At 33.7% G+C, this 22,651-nt stretch overlaps 1 protein-coding gene across 1 annotated transcript in view; it reads right to left on the bottom strand.

Annotated features, from left to right (window-relative positions):
• Positions 1–22,651, bottom strand: part of ADAMTS19 (ADAM metallopeptidase with thrombospondin type 1 motif 19) — a 271,163-nt gene that overhangs the window by 194,688 nt on the left and 53,824 nt on the right. The window contains 4 exon segments of the mRNA XM_017874729.1: positions 8,710–8,904; positions 9,613–9,638; positions 9,640–9,664; positions 11,076–11,250. Of these exon segments, the coding sequence (XP_017730218.1) occupies positions 8,710–8,904; positions 9,613–9,638; positions 9,640–9,664; positions 11,076–11,250 (421 nt within the window).

The raw sequence follows: 22,651 nt of genomic DNA, 5'->3' as shown, positions 1-22,651 counted from the left end.
GCATAGGAAACTATAGAGATCATTTACGAGAATACCATCCCTAGTGGTAGAAGTTGTATACTGCATAATTCTACAGACACATTTATTATACACAACATAAATGGCTTCCTCTACTGTTGTGTAGTGTACGGCCTGTACAACTGAACACTGTGGGATACATTAAGTGTCTCTAATATGCCATGTACTAAATAAGGGGAAGGACACAACAGAGATAAATAAAATAGGCTTCTACTTGAAAGGCACAGAAGTGGATAAAACATATCACCTCTGTAATGTGATAAGGGTCCCAGGAGCAGTGAGAAAGAAGTCTGGGGAGTTATATTAAACACTGAATAATTCTATTCTTCAACAGCCTTTGCCAGCAAACAAATGGAGAAAGAAACACCTAAAACAGATGATACTGAATAAAATGGCAATGCAAAAAATTAAAGAACCACATAAAATCAAATCTTCACCTTAGGGTCAAGAATCACTAAGTGAAAAGTATATTCAGATGTAGAGGGAAAGGGATTTGGGGTGGTTTCTCTAAATATATAATACATCATATCATGATGCAAGAGGCTGCAACATGACTATTTGATTTACATAATGTGAAACATGGGACTTCATCTGTAACTAAACAACATGATAAAACTATGACAAATGCACTGCTTATTGTCAAAGGCACTTAGAGTCCACCACACAGCCAATTTCTGTTCACTTAGCAAACAAATGAAAAAAGCACATTACAAAAAACAAGCAAACAAACAAACAAACAAACTCTAGTTCTTTCATTCAGAAACGTTAGAAGTACCTCTCACTAAAATTGAAAAATAGCAGCATTATAAACCAAAGATCAGACTGTAAGTCTTAATCTTCATTTCTCCAATAATCAACTTACTTGCAGAACACCAATGTATTCCTAATTCAAAATATTCAAATATTTATTTTATAAGATGGGGATAGAGATTACTTGCTGACTAGACCTTTGATCATGTGGATTCAAATTCTCTCATTTTTGGCTCGTATAGATTCTGTGCGCCTGAAGTCTGCATCATAGAGTTTCATTATGTGAGTTTATAGAAATGATACTGTTAGACTCTGGCAACTGGGAAGGCCAATAAATTCTGCCTAAGTTCTGATTTATGTTGAAAAAAATGAAATGTAGCCTTTAATTTCCAAGAATGAAGATGCATCTGAGAATGAGCCTCACTGTAGAGTTTAACAGTGCCTTGGGATATACCTATAAATGATTCATTCAAAAATTATTCTGTAATTTGTATTAAATCAAGTTATTTTTGCAATTTCTAGTTTTATTAAATTTTCTCTTACTTGCCAATGGCATTAGTTTGAAACTAACTTTCACATGTATTATACGTAAACTAAAAGCATTTCTGTAAATAGGAAAGGCAAAGCTATCATTAATAAAATTGAATTTTAAAGAGTATTTCCAAAGGGCATAAAGATGTATGCCTTCTCCCTGATTTCAATGAGAAATGTGAAAATTGCCCTAAGAAATCATAGAGTTGAGAGTTAAGAGAACATATTTTGTGTTTTTGTTACTATGAACCCAAAAGCATAACTAGGTCAGCTTTAAACTATTTACTTTATTGTACTGCACAGGACAATTTAACAAATATATGACCTCAGATAGGTTTGGATTTGTAGAAGCATTATGTATTTTAGCTGACACCAAACTTGATCCCTGAGCTAAAATTTCTTCCTACTAATGTACACACATAACCCCCAACATTTACTAGTTATTTACGATGAGCATTTACTAAAAACTGAGCCTGGTTCTGAGTTTAGTCTGTCAAATATGGATAAGAACAAACAATCCATGGAGATTAACATTTTTTCTTATGTTATTCTATTTTTCACAGTTTTCTTACAAAGCTAAATAGCTGATCATCTTTACACTAACTAGAAAGGGATTTTTTTCCTTAACACATGAAGCATTCATTTAATCTTTATTAACCAAATGATACTAGGTAACTTAGGAATAAAATATTCCCTTTAGTGAGGTGATTTTTCACTATTATGGCACTGGAAACAGAAATATGGAGAAAGGGTGATCCTCCACAGAAGACTTGTCCCACAAGTGAGTAAAGGGAGAACAGTTGGCCAGTATTTGTCAGTATTTTATATATGTGTACCCTTTGACAGAGCAAGTACTTTTTAATCTACCCTAAATAATACTATTATTGCACATGTTCACAACCATATATAACCATATTTATAGAACATTTTCTCTAACAGCAAAAAATTAGAAAGTTCTATATACAGATAAGTAGCTGAATAAATCAGGATACTTTTATGCAATATATAGTATGTCAGCTCTCCGCCCCCACAAACGATGCAGACCGATAGGAACGCATGAGTTTCCCATTGTTGCTATAACAGATTAACATGAACTTAGTGGCTTAAAACAACACAAATGTGTTATCTTGTCAGAAGTCAAGTACAGGTCTTAATGGGCCAAAATAAAAGTGCCATAGAGCTGCATTCCTTCTAGAGGCACTAGTGTATAATCTACGTCCTGGTCTTTTCCAGTTTCTAGACATTGCTGGCATTCTTTGGCTTACGACCTGTTTTTGTCTCTTCAAAACTGGGTTTATAGCATCTTCCAGTCCTTCCCTGACTTTGAACTTCTGCCTCCCTCTTCCTTATTTTAGGACTCTTGTGATTACAGTGAACCCACTCAAATATGCCAGGATAATCTGCCCATCTCAAGATTCTTAATTTAATCACATTCGCAAAGTCCCTTTGCCATGTAAGATGGCATATTCACTGGTTCTGGAGATTAGAAGGTGGATATTTGGGGAGGAGGGACATTATTCTGTCTTCCACAATAAATGACATAAAAATACTTGCCAGACATAATAGTAAAGTGAAAAAGCAAACAAATAGAGAAAACTGTGTAGAGCATGAAACAATGTTCTTTACATACACATCAACTCTTAACATTGATTACCTTAGGGTTGGAGAGTGGGAGTAGAAGTTAGTAAAAGTTAATTTACTATGTAAATACTAAAGTGTTTCTTTTACTTTTACCATAAAAATATGCTTATAATATGACAATATATTTAAAAGTTATATTTAAACTTTTGCCATTAGAATATGCATTATTTGAAAAATAAAACCATATTAGGCTACATTTTCGAGAAATATATATAAAAATAAGCAAATGTTTGAAACAGACTTTTAAGGGAAAATATGGATTATAAAACAGTATGTAAAATGACTTCAACAACTTAGATAATGTTCTGTTTCCTAAGTGGAGGGGTAAATAGGCAGTTATTAATTATATTATTCTTTATGCTCTTTGTATATATGAAATATATCACACTATGCTTTCTTCTTTTCCTTTTAGTAGAATTCCTGTGTTGCATAGCTAGGGAAAGCTAGCAACAAGGGAGGCAATAATGAAGAGTGGTCAGTTCAAGATGTTAGTTTTAAAGTGTTTCAACATTAAAAATATTGGATGCAGAAAATTCAAAAGCATTTTTTAGAGTTTTGAAAGAAAAAATGGCATTGGAAATAAGAAATAAAATTAATGCCACAATATATTTTGTTGGTGAGAAACAAAACTTGTATGTAGACTATGATCCCAATAATGTAAATCCATGTATTATATACATACATAGGAAATACAACTGATGAAATATGCTTTAAAATATTAACTATACTTTTCCCATGTAGTGGGACTATAGGCTAATTTTTATCTTTATTCTTATACTTATCAATTTTCTGTAATAAATATATTGCATTTATAAGGGAAAATTATAAATCAGTAATCAAATTATGATTACCATCTTCTTTAGTCTCAGAAGCAATATTTCTCAAATCTATTACTGTTAAGAAGGAAGAAAGACTTGAACAATGCAGACGTTTAACCTAGACTCACCTCAAACCTTATAACCATAGGTCTCCTCCCCATCCATGCAAATCTTTCCATCCCTTCTCCCAGCTTCAATTTACTACTCTTAACCAACTTTATTATAGTAAAACTTACATAAAATACACACAAGTTAAATAAGAAGATAGGTGAATTTTGACAAATGTATAAACTGACATGTATTCAAAGCAATATATGCAATATTTCCACTACTACAGAAAGTTCCTTCTGCCTTTTTGCAGTCAGTTTTCCCAGCTTTAAAGGAGGCAACATTTGACACGACAGATGAATTTTGCCTATTCTCAAACTCTGTATAAGTGGAATGATCCTCTGATCGGTTTCTAATTTGGCTTTTTCACTCAGTTTTTTGTTGTTGTTGTTTTTTGTTTTTTGTTTTTTTTTTTTTTTTTTTTGAGGTGGAGTCTCACTCTGTCACCCAGGCTGGATTGCAACTCACTGCAACCTCCGCCTCAGAGGTTCAAGTGATTCTCCTGCCTCACCCTCCTGAGTAGCTGGGATTACAGGCATGAGCCACCATGCCTGCCCAACTTTTGTATTTTTGGTAGAGACAGTGTTTTACCATGTTGACCAGGCTGGTCTTTAACTCCTGACCTCAAGTGATCTGCCTGCCCGCCTCGGCCTCCCAAACTGCTGGGATTACAGGCGTGAGCCACCACAACCGGCCTCAGTATAATGTTATTAAAACTCATCCATCCATTTGGTTGCATTTATCAGTAGTTTGATGAAGAGTATTCAATTGTATGAATACACAATACATCCATTCACCTGTAGATGTATATTTATTTATAATTTTTGGCAATTATGAAAATTATGAAAAAATTATGAAAGCTTCTATAAATTCTCAAGTTCATTTTTTTCTGTGAATAATATTTTTATTTTTCTTAAGTGAATATCTAGAAGCTGATGTGGGCTATATGGTAAGCAAATGTTTAATTTTATAAGAAACTAGTCATTTTCCAACGTGGTTGAACCATTTTATAATCCCACCAACAACTGAAGAGTGTTCCATATCCTCACCATCATTGAGTATTTTCAATTTTTATAACTGAAGCCTTTCAAGTGGGTGTGAATTTAATTTGCATTTTCCTGGGAATTAATGATGTTGATTATCTCTTTATATGCTTACTGGAGATTCATATTTCTTCTTTCTTGTTATTTTAAGCGGTTGACATATTTTTGTATTTGTATATGTGTGTATACACATATACATGTAAACATTCTGGATACAAGTTCTTTGTTAGTATATGTATGGCAATTATTTTCTCAAATTCACAAAAGATGTGAACATCTTTTGAACAGCAAATGGTTTTCATTTTTAAAAATTCCAGATGATTGTTAATATTTCTTGATTAGTACTTTTTTGTATCCTATCTAAGAAACCATTGTCCTCCTCTTGTTCATGAAAATGTTCTTCTGTATTTTCTTACTACAATAGAGTGTTAGCTTTCATGTTTAATTCTATGATCCCTTTTGAATTAATTTTACACATGTTAAATAGGATTGATATTCATTTTTTTCACAGAGGTGTCCGGATATTCCATTTGTACCATTTGATGTATTCTAATACCATCTGCTGAACAGATTATTTTTATAACTGCATTATGTTGGTAGCTTTATTAAAAATCAATTGACCATATATATGTGGGTTTATTTCTAGACCGTTTATTTTGCTTCATTGATTTGCATGACTCTGCCAAAACCATACTATCTTGATTTCCAAACCTTTAGAGTAAGTTTTGAAATCATATAAAGTCCATCCAATTTGTTCATATATATACATATATACATTTTCATTACTGTGACAGAATGGGAAGGTTTTGGGGTTTTTTTGTTTGTTTGTTTGAGACAGAGTCTTGTTCAGTTGATCAGGGTGGAGTGCAGTAGCACAATCTTGGCTCACTGCAACCTCTGCCTCCTGGATTCAAGCGATTCTCATGGCTCAGCCTCCCAAGTAGCTGGGACTACAGGCATGCAACACCATGCCCAGCAATTTTTGTAATTTTAGTAGATATGAGGTTTTGTCACATTGGCCAGGCTGGTCTTGAATCCCTGGCCTCAGGCCATCTACCCACCTCAGCCACCCTAAGTGCTGGGATTACCAGTGTGAGCCACCGCACCTGGCCTCAATTTGTTCTTACTTTTCAAAACTGTTTTGATTCTTCTAGGTTCTCTGCCTTTACAAATTAGTACTGGAGTCAGTTTGTCAATTTCTACAAAACATGCCTGCAAAGGTTGTTTCATTGGCAGTATATTGAATCTATAAATCAATTTGGAGAAAAGTGGCATTTAATAATATTTAGTATTCCAATGAATCTTTATTTAGATATTTAATTTCTCATAACAGTGCTGTGTAGTTCTCATTTTAGAGGTTTTACACATATTTTACTAAAATTGTTCTTAAGTAATTTATGGTTTTGGAAGTCACTATAAGTTTTTTCCAATTGTTCACTTCCAGTATATATAAACATAATTGGTTTTTGAAAACTGATTTTACATGATGTAGCCTTGAAAATCCAGTTACAAATTCTAGCAACTTTTTGCTAGATTTCTTAAAATATTCTTTGTACCATTTCACATCATCTGTGAATAAGAGACATTTTTCTTTATATTCCAAATATGTATGCTTTTCCTTTGTTTTTTTCTGCTTTACCACACTGGTTATAGTTTTCCTTTGGTTTTTTCTGCTTTACCACACTGGTACAATATTGGATAGAAGTGGAAAGAGGAGACATCCTTACCTTGCTTTCAGTTGTAAGGAGAAAATGTTCAGTTTTCTCCTTTTGCTGTGATATTAGTTATAGATATGTTTTTTGATAGATACCCTTTCAGAGATTAAGATAGTACCTCAAGAACTCAGTAAGCATTTTTGGTTAATAGGATTTCTTTATTTTACTTTCTTTCAGTACATTAGAAATGTTGTTTCATTGTCTTTTGAACTTACTGTTTTTTTGGATGTGAAGTAAGTCATTTATTTGAACATTGTTCCTCCTGTTTAATGTTTCCTCTGCTCCCCTCAACGCTCACTCTGCTGGCTGATGGAAATTTTTCTGTTTTTCTTTGGTTTTCAGCAACTTTCCTATGATATGCCTAGGTCCATATTTGTTGCTTTTCATCAAATTTGTGGAATTTTTTGGCATCATGTCTTCAAATAATTTTTCTTACCCATTCTTACTCTTTCTGAGACTCCAATTATAACTGCATTCATCTGCTAAATCCAACATCTAGGCTATCTCACGGTCAGTGTCTATTGACCAATTTTTCATTGACCATGGGTCATATTTTCATGTTTCTTTGCTTGACTAATTTTTATTATACTCTGGACATTGTGAATGATATATTTTTAGAGAGACTTGCTATTCTGTTATCTTCCTCTGAAGAGTGCTTAAAACTGTTTTAAGAGGCAGTTCACAATTACTGGCTCATCATCCTGCACTTGGATAAATTTGATTTTATTTTTTGGTAGGGAAGATTTATCAAAAATCCAAGATGATTCCAAAGCCTCTGTAAATTGGTGGTATTCAACCTCTAAGCTCTGTCTCCCCTAAGGCTAAAAATGATGATAAGGTATCACAAGATTGTTCCACTCTTGTGCTTTGAATTTGCTCATTCCTAGTATCTTTTTAAATTCTGAACTCCATAGCAGCAATCCTGTGGTAAATTTGGGGCAGTCTCCTCTATCTGTTTATCTTCAGACCAGCCATTGCCAAGTTCTCATGTATGGTCAGCACATGTACTTCATGGCACCTCTCCATGCCTAAGACTTTTATCTCTGGTGTCCTCAGCAGGATCACTATGCTCTACCTAGATTCTAGCTTGCTACACTAGTTAAGAAATTTTTCCCAGGGAAAAAGCTGAGTTGACTGCAAGGTTTGCATAATAAATTCCCCTTCTTTCAGGAATTGCAGTCTTACACTGTTCATTCTCCAGTGACTAAAAGCAGTGGCTTCTTATTTTCCAATGTTATGTTGCTTATTGCAGAAGTTCAATATCAGTTATACCTACTTAGCTGAAAGTAGAAGTCCAATTGTGTTCTTGCCTAGAGATTTTTCAATTTTATGAATTATTTGCCTTTAGTATTAATTATAAGAAATTGCAATGATTTCAATGATTTCATTTCAGAAAATCATATGTAATTACACTACTGTGCTTTCTGTGATGTGAAATGCTAACACTTTTGATGACTAAAATTAAATTGCTAGTTCACAATGAATTACTTATTTTTACCAACTTTAAGCAAGACAAACCAATTATGTATGATTATTAAACATATTAATCATATAGAGCATATTGTTGCTCATTATTTCACTTACATTTATTTACATATTATACCTAATGCTGTATTAAAATATTTTTTAGTAGTACATTCACAATGTAGCTTATAATTAGTCAGAGACTTAATTGAAATTGTTTCTCACATGGAGCCAGAAAGGTTTTCAATTGCTGAATTTAACATATTAGGTTACTTTATATGGTGATGACTGAAAAACATACAGTCTAGGTTCATAATTTTGAACTTACAACAAAATTCACCATAGTTTTAGCTTATCATTAATGACTATGCCTTTGAGCTCAAAAATTTAGGGTAATTTTTTAGAATTAACTAACCAAATGTTTTGTCAATATGCCATCCAATATCTAGCTGTTTACAAATCTGTTACTATGAATTGAGGGAGATGACTAACACCATTATGCCAAAATCATTTTTGAAACATGAAATCTGAAATAAAAACATTATCTATTAAGGGATTAATGGGATTAACAGTGCAATAATTGAATTAGGAATGTCATTTAATTGGCTTTGGAAAATTTACCTTGTTATAAGTATAGCTGCATCCACTGAATTCATGTCTTCCCCCCAGCTTGTTGACATCTCCAAATGTATATCATTCTTTTTGCCAAATTCTTCATGTTGCCACTTACAAAAACTCTCTAGCATTTTTTCTCCATGATGCCCAATATACAGATCTGGCTGCAAAATAACAGATTTCATCACAAGGCGTATTATTCTTAGGTATATACAAAAACAAAACAAAACAAACAAACAAAAAAACAAATAACAAAGGCACTCTTGAATTACTAAAGCAAACTGCTGACCATAACATTAATTAGGACCTGGAAGACATTCAGGTTTGATTTACTCTGAGCTTAAAAGCTTAAAGCATTGTGAAGGTGTAATAACTACAAAATCTGTTTAATGGTATTCTGAAAAAGCAGAGAGGTTCAATTAAGAATGTGGAACTTTTAGACTAAAATAACTTGTTGTTTCTACAACTTAAGAACAACATTTTCTATGTAGAACAACATTTTCTAAAGTGCCAGTTAAGCAGCATATCAAAATGATCCCATGGAATAGTTCCCATTTAAAATAAATAAAAAGTGTTAAAAGTACACATCTAAATGATAGAATAAAACTGTCACTTAAAATGACTTCTTAAAATTATACTTTGGAAAGTTAAGATTTGTGTTTCAGGATTCTTGGAAACTAACAATATCCTATTTTTAAAATAAGATTGGGACCCAGTTAACCCAAACTAAAGGCCAGTTTTATGTATACTTTAAGTGATTCAATGGATATTTCCAGATTTTTAAGTACATCCTTAACATTTCCTTTACTTAAAAGTTTCTGAACAAAATTTCTCACCCATTTAATTTAATTAAAAACTCAAGACTTTCTTACTTGGAGTTTTCATGGAGCAGAAATAAGGCTTTATCACACCCGGAGATTGACCTGCACACCCAGAACTCTTGTGTTGGAAAAGGTTAAACCTAAAAAACAATAAAAATAAAAATAAAAATCCTAAATTAAACTGAAAAGTCGTCATTAATTTTTCTCAAGGCCATACGTGGAGAAGCTCAATTTATTTGAGAAATCTTAAAAAAAAAAAAAAAAAAAAAGCTTGCCAAAGCAATTTTTTGTTACATCAAACCCCATGCTTTCAGAGATATTTCTAACTTAGAAAAGACTGGTGTTAGGCAGTGTTAATCTACCATATATCCCATTCAGAGGAGTGCTCCCAGAAGGTAACTGGAAATATGGACAGAAATAATCTAAAGTAATAAAAAACACTCATGTTCTCCAAGAAAAAAACCAGCCAAATGATAGCAAAGATTAGTAAAAAATGGAGCTATATTTATCATTACCACTCAAAGCTGTTCTTAAAATGGTAATTTTGAGCTTATAAATGGACATTGCCTTCAACATTTATTTCTCTTATTCTCTTGTAAAAAAGAATCACTCCTTCACTACAACGCTTCCGGAAATTCTTCCCTTGAATGAGGTTTTGCCCAACAGAGTATGCAATTAAGTCCAAAGATCAATTTTGTAAAAAAGCATTCCCCTAACATGATAGATACCCTAGGATTTGCTCCTCTTTTTTTTTTTTTTTTTTTTTTTTTTTGTAAAAAAGTTCCAAAGGTAAGTAGGCAAATAATCCTTAAAGGAATATTGCATGAAAATCTAAGAGGCGATGAGATAGCTACGGATTTCTACAATCAGGAAAATAAAATCACTCCAAGTTAGTCATCCTGTGATTTAGTTGGTTAAAATTTTAGCTCCCATCAAACTAGAATCATATCTGAAGCATTCATTTTACAGACCTATATAATAGCTCAAGTGGATTACTGACAATTCATTTTTATAATCACATCCATTAAATTAACCTATGGTCCTTTTGTGGGGCCATGTAATATAAACATATATTAAAATATTCATGATAATTTCACGCCAAAATTTATGCCTCTATCAAAATATCTTAATCTAACCCGCATAAAATAATATACATTCTACTATGTACCGAACAAAATAAATAAATAAATAATAAATAAATACAAAATAGGGCTAGAAATATTTAAAAAAAAAAAAAAAAAAAAAAAAGGGAAAGAACAGTAACCAAAAAAAAGAGAGAAAGACTAAACATAGGAAAGAGGTTTGTCCCCACCATCAAAATTAACAAGAAGGGTGTATTTCCTTTTTTAGCCAATATGTTAATTTTTATTTTGAATATTGCTTTTGAGATGGATCATTTTGTATACCTAAAGTATTTTTTTTTAACCCTGATGACAATAAGAAGAAAGGAATAATAAGAGTTAATTTTAAAGAACTTCATTATTATAAATACTCACACGTCTTCCTTAGAGTTTTCTTGAAAAAATTCCAAGCGCACTTTAAAGTTTGCCTACCATATTTAAGATGGTTAGAATGAATCTCCTGGCTGCATCTGCTCCATGATAGGAAACCATTGCTGGGTCTGCAACCACTACAGTCTCTATGTTGTATTCTTGAGGTAATTTGTATGAGTATCGTTTCCCTCTTCCACTTTCTGCTATTTTTCTAGACCTAGGTCTTCCTTTATCTGCAACAGAGAATTGAATTTTTCAATGCACCTTCATATTGGCAAAGTGAATAATATTAACCATATTTAATAACGAGCAACAAATAAGTTCCCAACGCATATAAAATCTTAAAGGGCATTTGGCTTTGAAGTATCACTTTAGAATGAGGCAGACTGAATTTCTCCCACTTACTAGCTCTGCCATTTTAGCAAACTAACATCACCCAGTCAGCCTGAGTTTCCTTATCTGTAAAATGGATAACAATAACACCTACCTTCCAGAGTTGTTGATGGCTTATAATAAGATCACATTAGTTAGATTTCTAGCAAAGAGCTCCAATATAAACAAAATAACTCAATAAATAAAAGACACTACAATCTTCTTTTTGATGCCAATGGCAAAATAAAAGTCTAGTTGAAAGAAGTGCCTGAAGTGACTGCCCCACACATCCTAATTTCAAGCAGGTGCCCCTGATTACTAAATTACTATTCATGAATTACAAAGGATTCTGCTCCACTTTCCATCAAGATCTTACAGAAGTTATAACTGCTGGGGAATACAGATTCCTCAAATGAAGCCAAATCAAAGCAGAAACCACAAACAAAAAACATGTATAGGTTTGCCTACATAAAAACTAAGAAATTCCATTAATTAAAACATGTCACTATCACAGCGGAAGTCATGCCACCCTGTGAGAGGAGATAGTTCAATACTTTCCAGAATAAAGAAATAAAGAGCTATTCTAAATCAATGACAGTCTAATTGAAAAATGGGCAGAACTTGAACAACCATTTCTCACAATAGGATATCTAAATGCCTAATTATCATGGGACAATGTCTAATATCACTGGTCTTCAAATAAATACAAATTAAAGCCAAAATACATTAAATAAATTAAAATCCCTGGAATAAGCTAAAATTAAAGACTGACTATATCAAGTGCTGACAAGACTGTGGGAACAAATAGAAGTATCATATGCATACATACTGAGAGATTAAACTGGGATAAACACTTTGAAAACCTAGTTTGCAGTGTCTACTGAAGTTGAATATTTGCATACCCATTAATCAATGATCTAAAACATACAGCCATCAGAAATGCATACAAATCTCATGTACAAACTATTATAATAAGATCACATTAGTTAGATTTCTAGCAAAGAGCTCCAATATAAACAAAATAACTCAATAAATAAAAGACACTACAATCTTCTTTTTGACACCAATGGCAAAATAAAGGTCTACTTGAAAGAAGTGCCTGAAGTGACTGCCCCACACATCCTTATTTTTAAAATTATTTTTAAAATTCAAATAATCATCAATAGTATATGGATAAAGAAATGTTAGAATATTCATGTAATGGAACACTATATAGCAATGAAAAGGAACCAGCTGCTGTAACATGTGAAACTATGGAAGAACCTTACAAATAATGAGGTTCATCCACATAATACTGATGGAAAGAAGCCAAGTACAAAAGATTAGGTAGTATGATTCCATTTAAAGACACATCAAAACCTGAGAAGAAATGCTCTTAAAAACAAACTCAGTGAATATCTTAGGGTAGGAGAAATTAGAGCCTGGGCATGGCACAAGGGAGATATCTGTGGTGTTGTAATTTTCTTTTCCTTCTTTTTTTTTTCCTTCAAGTTCTGGGATACATGTGCAGAACGTGCAGGTTTGTTACATAGGTATACATGTGCTATAGCAGTCTGTTGGCTGCATAAATGTCTTCTTTTGAGAAGTGTCTGTTCGTACCTTTTGGCCACTTTTTGATGGGGTTGTTTGTTGTTGTTTTGTCTTGTAAATTTGTTCAAGTTCCTTGTAGATTCTGGATATTAGCCCTTAGTCAGATGTCTAGATTGCAAAAATTTTCTCCCAATCTGTTGGATGCCTGTTCACTCTGATGATAGTTTCTTTTGCTATGCAGAAGCTCTTCAGTTTAATTAGATCCCATTTGTCGATTGTGGCTTTTGTTGAAATTGCTTTTGGTGTTTTAGTCATGAATTCTTTGCCCATGCCTATGTCCTGAATGGTGTTGCCTAAGTTTTCTTCTAGGGTTTTTATGGTTTTGGGCTTTACATTTAAGTCTTTAATCTATCTCGAGTTAATTTTTGTATAAGGTGTAAGGAAGGGGTCCAGTTTCTGTTTTCTGCATATGGCTAGTTTTCCCAGCACCATGTATTAAACAGGGAATACTTTCACCACTGATTGTTTTTGTCAGGTTTGTCGACGATCAGATGGTTATAGATGCGTGGTATTATTTTTGAGGTCGCTGTTCTGTTCCATTTGTCTCTTTATCTGTTTTGGTACCAGTACCATGCTGTTTTGGTTACTGTAGCCTTGTAGTAGTTTGAAGTCAGGTAGTGTGATGCCTCCAGTTTTCTTCTTTTTGCTTGTCTTGGCCATACCAGCTATTTTTGGTTCCATATGAAACTTAAAGTAGTTTTTTTCTAATTCTGTGAAGAAAGTCAATGGAAGCTTGATAGGAATAGCATTGAATCTATAAATTACTTTAGGCAGTATGGCCATTTTCACAATATCAATTCTTCCCATCCATGAGCATGATTTTTTTCCCCATGTGATTGTGTCCTCTCTTATTTCCTTGAGCAGTAGTTTGTAATTCTCCTAGAAGAGGTCCTTCATGTCCCTTATAAGTTGAATTCCTAGGTATTCTCTATAGTCTGATTCCAGTAGCTATCGGTTATGTTCACACTGGGAAAATTCAGCAGTTGAACATATTGTTTCTGGAATTTTCTGTATGCCCATGGTGCTTCAATAATAAATTTACAATTATAACAGTTTTATTGAGGGTAACTTACATGCCACATTACGCAGCCATTCACATGTACAATTCAATCAAGTTTAAGAATTTTCTACAGTTGAAGAATAATCTCCATGGTATATTGTTAAATCAGCTATCACTTGCTCCTCTCCTTGCCATTTATCATATTCTGTTGATGTCTCTAAGCTGCTATCATCTTTCCACAACTTGCACTGTTGACTGACACCTTTGTATTTCTTTACTATTTAATATAAATTCAGTGAAGTCTGTTCAAGAGTGAAGTGAAACATGTATATTCAATTAGTCATGATTCCCTGTATGTCTCTAACTTTGTTTTGAATTCAGGATATGTGTTCTCACAGTTCTAATCTATCTTTTTGGTTTCTGATAAATTGAGTCTTATTCCAGGTGCCTTGGTTTTAGCTTGTCTAGTCTATTCTATTCTATCCTATCCTATCCTATCCTATCCTATCCTATCCTATCCTACTAACCACATATCCTACCATGCTTTGACCTCTAACATCTTTTCATGTTTACAGAATTAATTTATCTCTTGGTTTCTTTTTCTTTTTTTTTCTTTCTTTTTTTTTTTTTAAGATGGAGTCTCAGTCTGCCACCCAGGCTGGAGTGCAGTGTCGCGATCTTGGCTTACTTCAACCTCTGCCTCCTGGGTTTACGTGATTCTCCTGCCTCTGCCTCTTAAGTAGCTGGGATTACAGGCATGCACTACAATGCCTGGCTAATTTTTGCAGTTTTTGTAGAGACAGGGTTTTGCCATGTTGGCCAGTCTGGTCTTGAACTCCTGACCTCAGATGATCCACCTGCCTCGGCATCCCAAAGTGCTAGGATAACAGGTGTGAGCCACTGTTTCCAGCCTTATCTCTTGGATTCTTGACCTACTGTTTAATTTGTATTATGACTTCTATGCCCACCTGTCAACTCTGTGATCTAATAAGAACTGGATCCCACCACTATTGCTGGAAACTAATCTTATCTAGACTATCCCCATAAGTTACCGTTTCTCATTTTTTCTAGCAATGACACAGATTTTAAAATTATGTAATAAATCCAGTTTTACTCAACTATCATATATAATCAGTTAACAAAGTTAACTGAAGTGTTATAACAATTAATGCAAATATTCCTTATTTATATCATATAACAAGGCAATGCAAGATGACAAAAACAATACTAGCCATCTGAATCAGAATCACTATAGTTAAAAGTAAACTTTATGGATCCAGATTCAGTACCAGAGGTTAATACCAAAGACCAAATTGATCATATATATATATATATATACACACACACACACAACTATGCATACATATGTTATTTATATATTATGTGTGTATATACTTATGTTCTAACATATATACATGTGTATATATATTAATATTAATTTATATTAATTAATATTAATATTTTATATATATAATTTATATAATAAAGCCAAGATCGCGACAATGCCACTCCAGCCTGGGTGGCAGACTGAGACTCCATCTTGAAAAAAAGAAAGGAAAGAAAAAGAAACCAAGAGATAAATTAATATTTATATATAATAATTAATATATAACACAACAACACACACACATACTTTCAACATCATCCTTTGTAATGGATATATAATTGGCTGAAGGGAAATGAGAATCTGAGTATTATCCATCACATATTCACCGCCACCGCCTGTGACAAGTGACAGGTCCTCACCAGTGTCAACTTCTGCCGAGCAAATGAGATTAATTTGGATACATCCAATAACTAAAAAGAGACACCTCCTTCTATTTAGCACTTTTGCACATTTTCTCTTACTTTCTCCCAGCTATCACCTTCTTGTCCTCAGATGCTGGATAAGATGCTGTAGTAGAGACTATTAAGTGTCCATCAGTATCCATTCTCCCTTTCTTACTTTTAGGAATAAAAAATTCCCTAACCACATCCCCACCCAACCACTACTTTCTGGTCAGATGTGTGGCTATGTACCCAGAAACATTTCTCAGTCTACTATTCAACTGAGTGTAATTACGTCACTGAGTTGTAAAACATGGAATTTGAACAGAACTAGTATGTACAACTTTTGGTCACTCTTTAAAAGAAAATCACTTGTCTCCTACTTTCCTTCCTTCATCCTGTAGGCTAGAATCTAGACGAAGTATAGAGAGCTTAGATGGACATTGGAAGATAACATTTCTGGGGGATGTTAAACCAATTCTTTGGAGTCAAAATGCATAGATAAAAATCTTGGATTTGCAACTTACTAGCTTTGGGACTGTGGGACAAAAACTTACTTTTCTACTTATTTGTTGTATAGATAAAAATTATATATGAATAGGAATATGTGAGCATGTATATGGAACTTGCTTATTGCAATGTGTAATTCATATATTAAATGTGAAATATGTTAGCTATTAGGATGACATTTTTAAGATGGAAATTAATCTTTATATTTATTTGATCTCTAAATGGGAACATGCACACTTACATGGGTTTAAAGGTACACCTAGATATATACTCTATGCTCTCATTAAAAATTTTGCTTTTAACAAACTATTACATTTTGATTATCAAATAATATTTACTAAAACCTACAGTAAATAATCACTGGTCATATTGAAACTATTTTTTGATATTCAGAACTCAAGAAAATTCCTACAGCAACTATTTTGTTACTGCAATGTTTAAGCAATCTAATAATGCCACAGCCCGCATGAAAATCTCTTCCTTGAAAGATGCTTTCCTTTGTAAAAGAAAACTGGACTCCATTCTAGAAGGCTATAAAATAGAAAGCTATAAACGTATAAAATATATCACTACAGTGACCATCTCATTCACAGTAAGTATCACTGGGATAACCTCATGGAGGTCACAGAAGAGACAAATTAGGGCATGGAGCTGGCATTATAGGAGATAGAAAAAGGGTTAGTTCTCATTCAGAGCTGAGACTTAGGGTCCTGAGCGATGAGCTGCAGCAGATAAGAGAAAACCATGCAGATTTAGAAAATGAGATAATAAAATACAACAATTTTACAACTTTAGACTCATTAGAAATCATGTAAATGAATCTCAGAATCATGAGTATGTACTCCAATTGGCAGAGAAGTGACTCATACAAATACATACAACTGGATAGCAAAAGATCTGTTGGAAAAAATGTATTTATCTCAACTCTTAACAGAGTAAGGCTCTGTATAATCATTGTCCAAATAATAATTAGTGGAAACAAATAATAATTCTTCCTCAAAGTGTTTACAAGCATTGTTTATCTTTCCTATCATTGAAATGTCATCTTACTGTCTTAGGTTTCACAAAGAAGATTGTGTCTTCCCACATTTTTGTCTTTAGAGGCTGATTTTACTCATATTTTGTGTCCAGTGTATGGCATGCAGTAAATAATATTCATGGAATTAATGTGAAGAAACCTTATGTCCAGCATTTTATTAGGCCCCCTAGTGTGTAACACCACATGCACAAAATGCAATGGTAGCACTACAAAGCAATAGCTTGGAAACGCTAAGGGAAAGTAGCATCCAGGGGGATTCAGAAGGACTTCCCTAAGGCACTAAGTCTTGGAGGATGAGAAGATTAAAGGAAAAGAGGAGAAAGTTTTGAAGAAAACCAGGAGACTCAGAGACAGGAAGGAGTATGGTACATAGGAATAGAAATAAAAGACCTCTATAAACTCAGATGTTTCTCTAAATATGAAGAAGAATCACATTTCGGGGTCCATGTTTAAAATGCTGATTCTCTTGGGTCCCGGCCTCAGTAACTCTGACTTAGTGCATGTGGATGGGATCCAGAAATCTTCATTTTAACTCTAATCCCCAGGTGATTTTGGTGCACTTAATCTACTTACCATATTCAGGTTGTTGTGTGCTTAGCTGAAGAGTATGAATTTTACTCTGAAGGTGTGAAGAATCCCAGAAAAGAATATTATCAAATGCACCTTTTAAAAAAATTGGAAACTGGGTTATGAGAGGGTTAGACTGAAATCAAGAAGACACAGAGAAGGCAATAAACTGCAGTAATCCAAGCAATATATAAATTGGCTGTAGAGTCAAGGGTCCAGGGTCTCTTGGTATGCAAAATGGCATACTGGGAATCACATCATCCCTTGTGTGTTTATTTACAATCTTTCAGTTTCCCTTGTCTTTTTTTTTTTTTTTTTCCTATAAAATGAGAACAGGGAGGGCAGAGCAAAATGGTGGAATAGAATGCTTCACCAATTGTCCCCACTGCAAGGACACCAAGTTAACCATCTACAGAAGAAGAAAAAAAATACCTTCACAAAAACTGAAAATCACGTGAGCACTCATAATACCTGGTTTTAACTTCATATCGCTGAAAAAAGCACTGAAGATAGAAAAAAACAGTGCTGAATTGCTGATACCACCCCTCCCCCACCTCAGCAGTTGCAGAGTGATGCAGAGAGTATCTCCGGGTGCTGGGAGACGGAGAACAGAGCAATTGTGAGGCAGTGATCTCAGTGCGGCCCTGTTAGAGCAGAAAGGAAAACCAGATCAAACTCAGCTAACACCCATCACAGAGAGAGCATTTAAATCAGCCTTAGCCAGAGGGGAATCAGCAATCCCACTGGTAAGAAACTGAGTGCCTGTAAACCTCGATACTGAAGGCTACAGCACTCTGAGTCTCCAAGAAAATTTGAAAGGCAGTTAGGCCATAAGGACTGCAACTCTTAGGCAAGTCCTAGAGACAGTGGACTAGGAGATACACACAGTATACTGAGACACCAACTGGGATAGCCAAGGAAGTTCTGGCATCACCCCTCCCCTAACCTCAGGCTGCATAGCTGGTGGCTCCAAAGAGACTCCCTCCTTCTGCTTGAGGTGGGAAGAGGGAAATGTGGGGAAGACTTTGTCTTACATCTATGATATCAGCACAGCCACAGCAAGATAGGGCGCCAGTTAGAGTTGTGAGGTCTCCATTCTAGGTCCTAGCTCCCAAAAGACATTTCTAGACATCCCCTAGGCCAGAAGGGAACCCACTGCCTTGAAGAAAAGAACCTAGTCCTGGCAATGTTTTCCACCTGCTAACTGAAAAGCCCTGAATAGCCAGCAGTGACACCCAGATACTACATCGAGGACTTTGGGTAAACCTTTGAGACTTACTGGCTTCAGGTACCAGCAGAGCCACAGAGGGACAGAACACCAAGTGAACTTGAAATAATTAAGAGGACTCAAGCAGGAATTCTGGAGTTGAAAAATGCAATTTGCATATTGAAGAGTGAATCACAGTCTTGTAATAGCAGAATTGAACAAGCAAAAAAAAGAATTAGTGATCTTGAAGACAGTCTATTTGAAAATACACAGTCAGAGGAGACAAAACAAAAAAGAATAAAAAACACTGAAGCAAACCTATAGGATCTAGAAAATTGCCTCAAAAGGGCAAATCTAAGAGTTATTGGCCTTAAAGAAGAGGTAGAAAAAGAGATAGAGGCAGAAAGTTTTTACAAAGAAATAACAGAGAACTTCCCAAACCTAGACAAAGATACCAATATCCAAGTACAAAAAGGTTATAGAACACCAAGCAGATTTAACTCAAAGAAGACTACCTCAAGGCATTTAATAATCAAAATCTCAAACGTTAAGGATAGGGAAAGAATCCTAAAACCAGCAAGAGAAAAGAAACAAAAAACATACAATTGAGCTCCAATACACTGGCAGCAGTGGAAAGCTTACAAGCCAGGAGAGAGTGGTGTGACATGTACAGTGCTGAAGGAAAAAAAAATTTCCCCTTGAATAGTATATCTGGCAAAAATACCCTTCTAACATGAAGGAAAAATAAAGACCTTCCCACACAAACAAAAACTGAGGGATTTCAGCAATACCAGAACTGTCCTACAAAAAATGATAAAGGAAGTACTTCATTCAGAAAGAAAAGAACATTAATGAGCAATAAATAATCACCTGAAGGTACAAAACTCACTGGTAATACTAAGTATGCAGGAAAACACAGAATATTATAACACTGTTACTGTGGTGTGCAAACTACTTTTATCCTAATTTAAGAGACTAAACAAAGAAACAATCAAAACTGATAACTATACAAACTTTTGAAGAGATAGTACAATAAGATATAAATAGAAACAAAAAAAGGTTAAAAAGTTGGAGTATGAAGTTAAGGCAGAGAGTTTTTGTTGGATTTCTTTATGCTTGTTTATTTATGGAAATACTATTAAGATGTTATCAGATTAAAATAATGGTTTATAAGATAGTATTTGCAACCTCATGGTAACCTCAAACCCAAAAACATATAATGGATACACAGAGAATAAAAAGCAAGAAACTAAGTCATATCATCAGAGAAAATCACCTTTGCTAGAGGAATACAGGAAGAAAAGAAACAAGGAAGATAAGACCACAAAACAACCAGAAAACAAATAACAAAATGGCAAGAGTAAGTCCTTGTTGATCAATAATAACATTAAATGTAAATGGACTAAACTATCTAATCAAAAGACATGAAGTAGCTAAACAGATGAAAAACCAAGACCCATTGATCTGTTGCCTACAAGAAACACACTTCACCTATAAAGAGACATATAGACTGAAAATAAAAGATTGGAAAGAGATATTCCATGCCAATAAAAACCAAAAAAACAGCAGGAGTTGCTATATTTATATAAGACAAAATAGATTTCAAAACAAAAACTATAAAAGACAAAGAAGGTCACTATATAATGATAAAGGGGTCCATTCAACAAGAGGATATAACAATTTTAAATATATATGCAACCAACACTCATATATATAAAGAAAATATTATCAGAGCTATTGAGAGAGAATAGGCCACATTAAAATAAAAGCTGGAGACTTCAACATCCCACTTTAAGCACTGGACACATCTTCCAGACAGAAAATCAACCAAGAAATATCAGATTTAATCTGCACTATAGGCCAAAGGACTCTAATAAAAATTTACAGAACATTTTAACCAAGAGCTGCAGAATACGCATTCTTTTCCTCAGCATGTGGATCATTCTCAAGGAAAGATCATATGTTACATCTTTAAAAAAAGCATTAAATCATTCCAAAAAATGAAGTAATATAATATCAAACATCTTCTCTAACCAAAATGGAATAAAACTAGAAATTGATAACAAGATAGAATTTTGGAAATTATGAAAATACATGGAAATTAAACAATATGCTTCTCAATGACCAGTGGGTCAATGAAGAAAGTGAGAAAGAAATTGGAAAATTTCTTAAAACAAAGATAATGAAAACAAAACACATGAAAACCTTTGGGATTCAGCAAAAGCAGTACTCAAGGGGAGGTTTATAACTATAAGTGCCTACATCAAAAAAAAAAAAAAAAGGAAAATCTCAAAAAACCTAACAATGCATCTTAGATAACGAGAATAGCAAGAACAAACCAAACTTAAAACTAGAATAAAAGAAATAATAAAGATCAGAGCAGAAATAAATGAAATTGAAATAAAAAATACAAAAAAAATCAATAAAACAGAAGGGTGTTTTCTTTGAAAAGTTAAACAAAACTGACAAACCCTTAGCCAGACTAAGAATAAAAGAGAGAAAGTCCAAATAAATAAAATCAGAAATGAAAAGGAGACATTACAACCAATACTGTAGAAATTCAAAGGATCATTAGTAGCTACTATGAGCAACTATATGCCAATACATTGCAAAATATAGAAGAAATGGACAAATTCCTAGATATATACAACCTACCAAGATTGAAACAGGAAGAAATCAAAATCTGAACAGGTAGAAAGTAACAAGATTGAAGCCATAAAAAAATGTCTTCCAGTAAAGTAAAGCCCAGGACCCTACGGCTTCACTGCTGAATTCTATCAAACATTTAAGGAAGAACTAATACCCATCCTAGTCAAACTATTCCAAAAAAAATAAGAGGAGGGAATACTTCCAAAGTCATTTTAGGTAACCTGTATTACCCTGATACAAAAAAACAAAACAAAACAAACAAACAAACAGAAAAAAGACATATAAATTGAAAAAAAAAATACTACAGGCTAATATCTCTGATAAATACTGATGTAAAATCTTCAACAAAATACTAGAAAACAATGCAACAATACATTAGAAAGTTTCTTCATCATGACAAATTGGAAAATATCCCTGGGATGCAAGGATGGTTCAACATTTGCAAATCAGTCGACATGATACATCTTATAAACAGAATGAAGGATAAAATCACATGATCATGTCAATTGATGCTAAAAAAGCATTTCATAAAATTCAGCATCCCTTCAGCATAAAACTCTCAAAAAACTTGGGATAGAAGGAACATACATCAACATAATAAAATCATATGCCACAGACCCACAGCTAGTTTCATACTAAATGGGGAAAACAGAAAGACTTTTCTCTAAAATCTGTAACACAACAAGGATGCCGATTGTCTCCACTGTTATTAAATATATTATTGGAAGTCCTAGCTAGAGCAATCAAATGAGAAAATACAAAGGGCATCCAAATTGGAAAGGAAGAAGTCAAATTATCCTTGTTTGCTGATGATATAATCCTATATTAGGAAAACCTAATGAAAGAAAACTATTAAAACACATAAATTCAGTAAAGTTGCAGAATACAAAATCAACATGCAAAATCATTGCATTTCTATTTGCCAACAGTGAA

This window comes from Rhinopithecus bieti, unplaced genomic scaffold (genome assembly GCF_001698545.2).
Source record: "Rhinopithecus bieti isolate Rb0 unplaced genomic scaffold, ASM169854v2 scaffold_8035, whole genome shotgun sequence".
In the NCBI taxonomy this organism is placed as follows: domain Eukaryota; kingdom Metazoa; phylum Chordata; class Mammalia; order Primates; family Cercopithecidae; genus Rhinopithecus; species Rhinopithecus bieti.
This window is presented reverse-complemented; position numbering and strand designations above follow the sequence as displayed.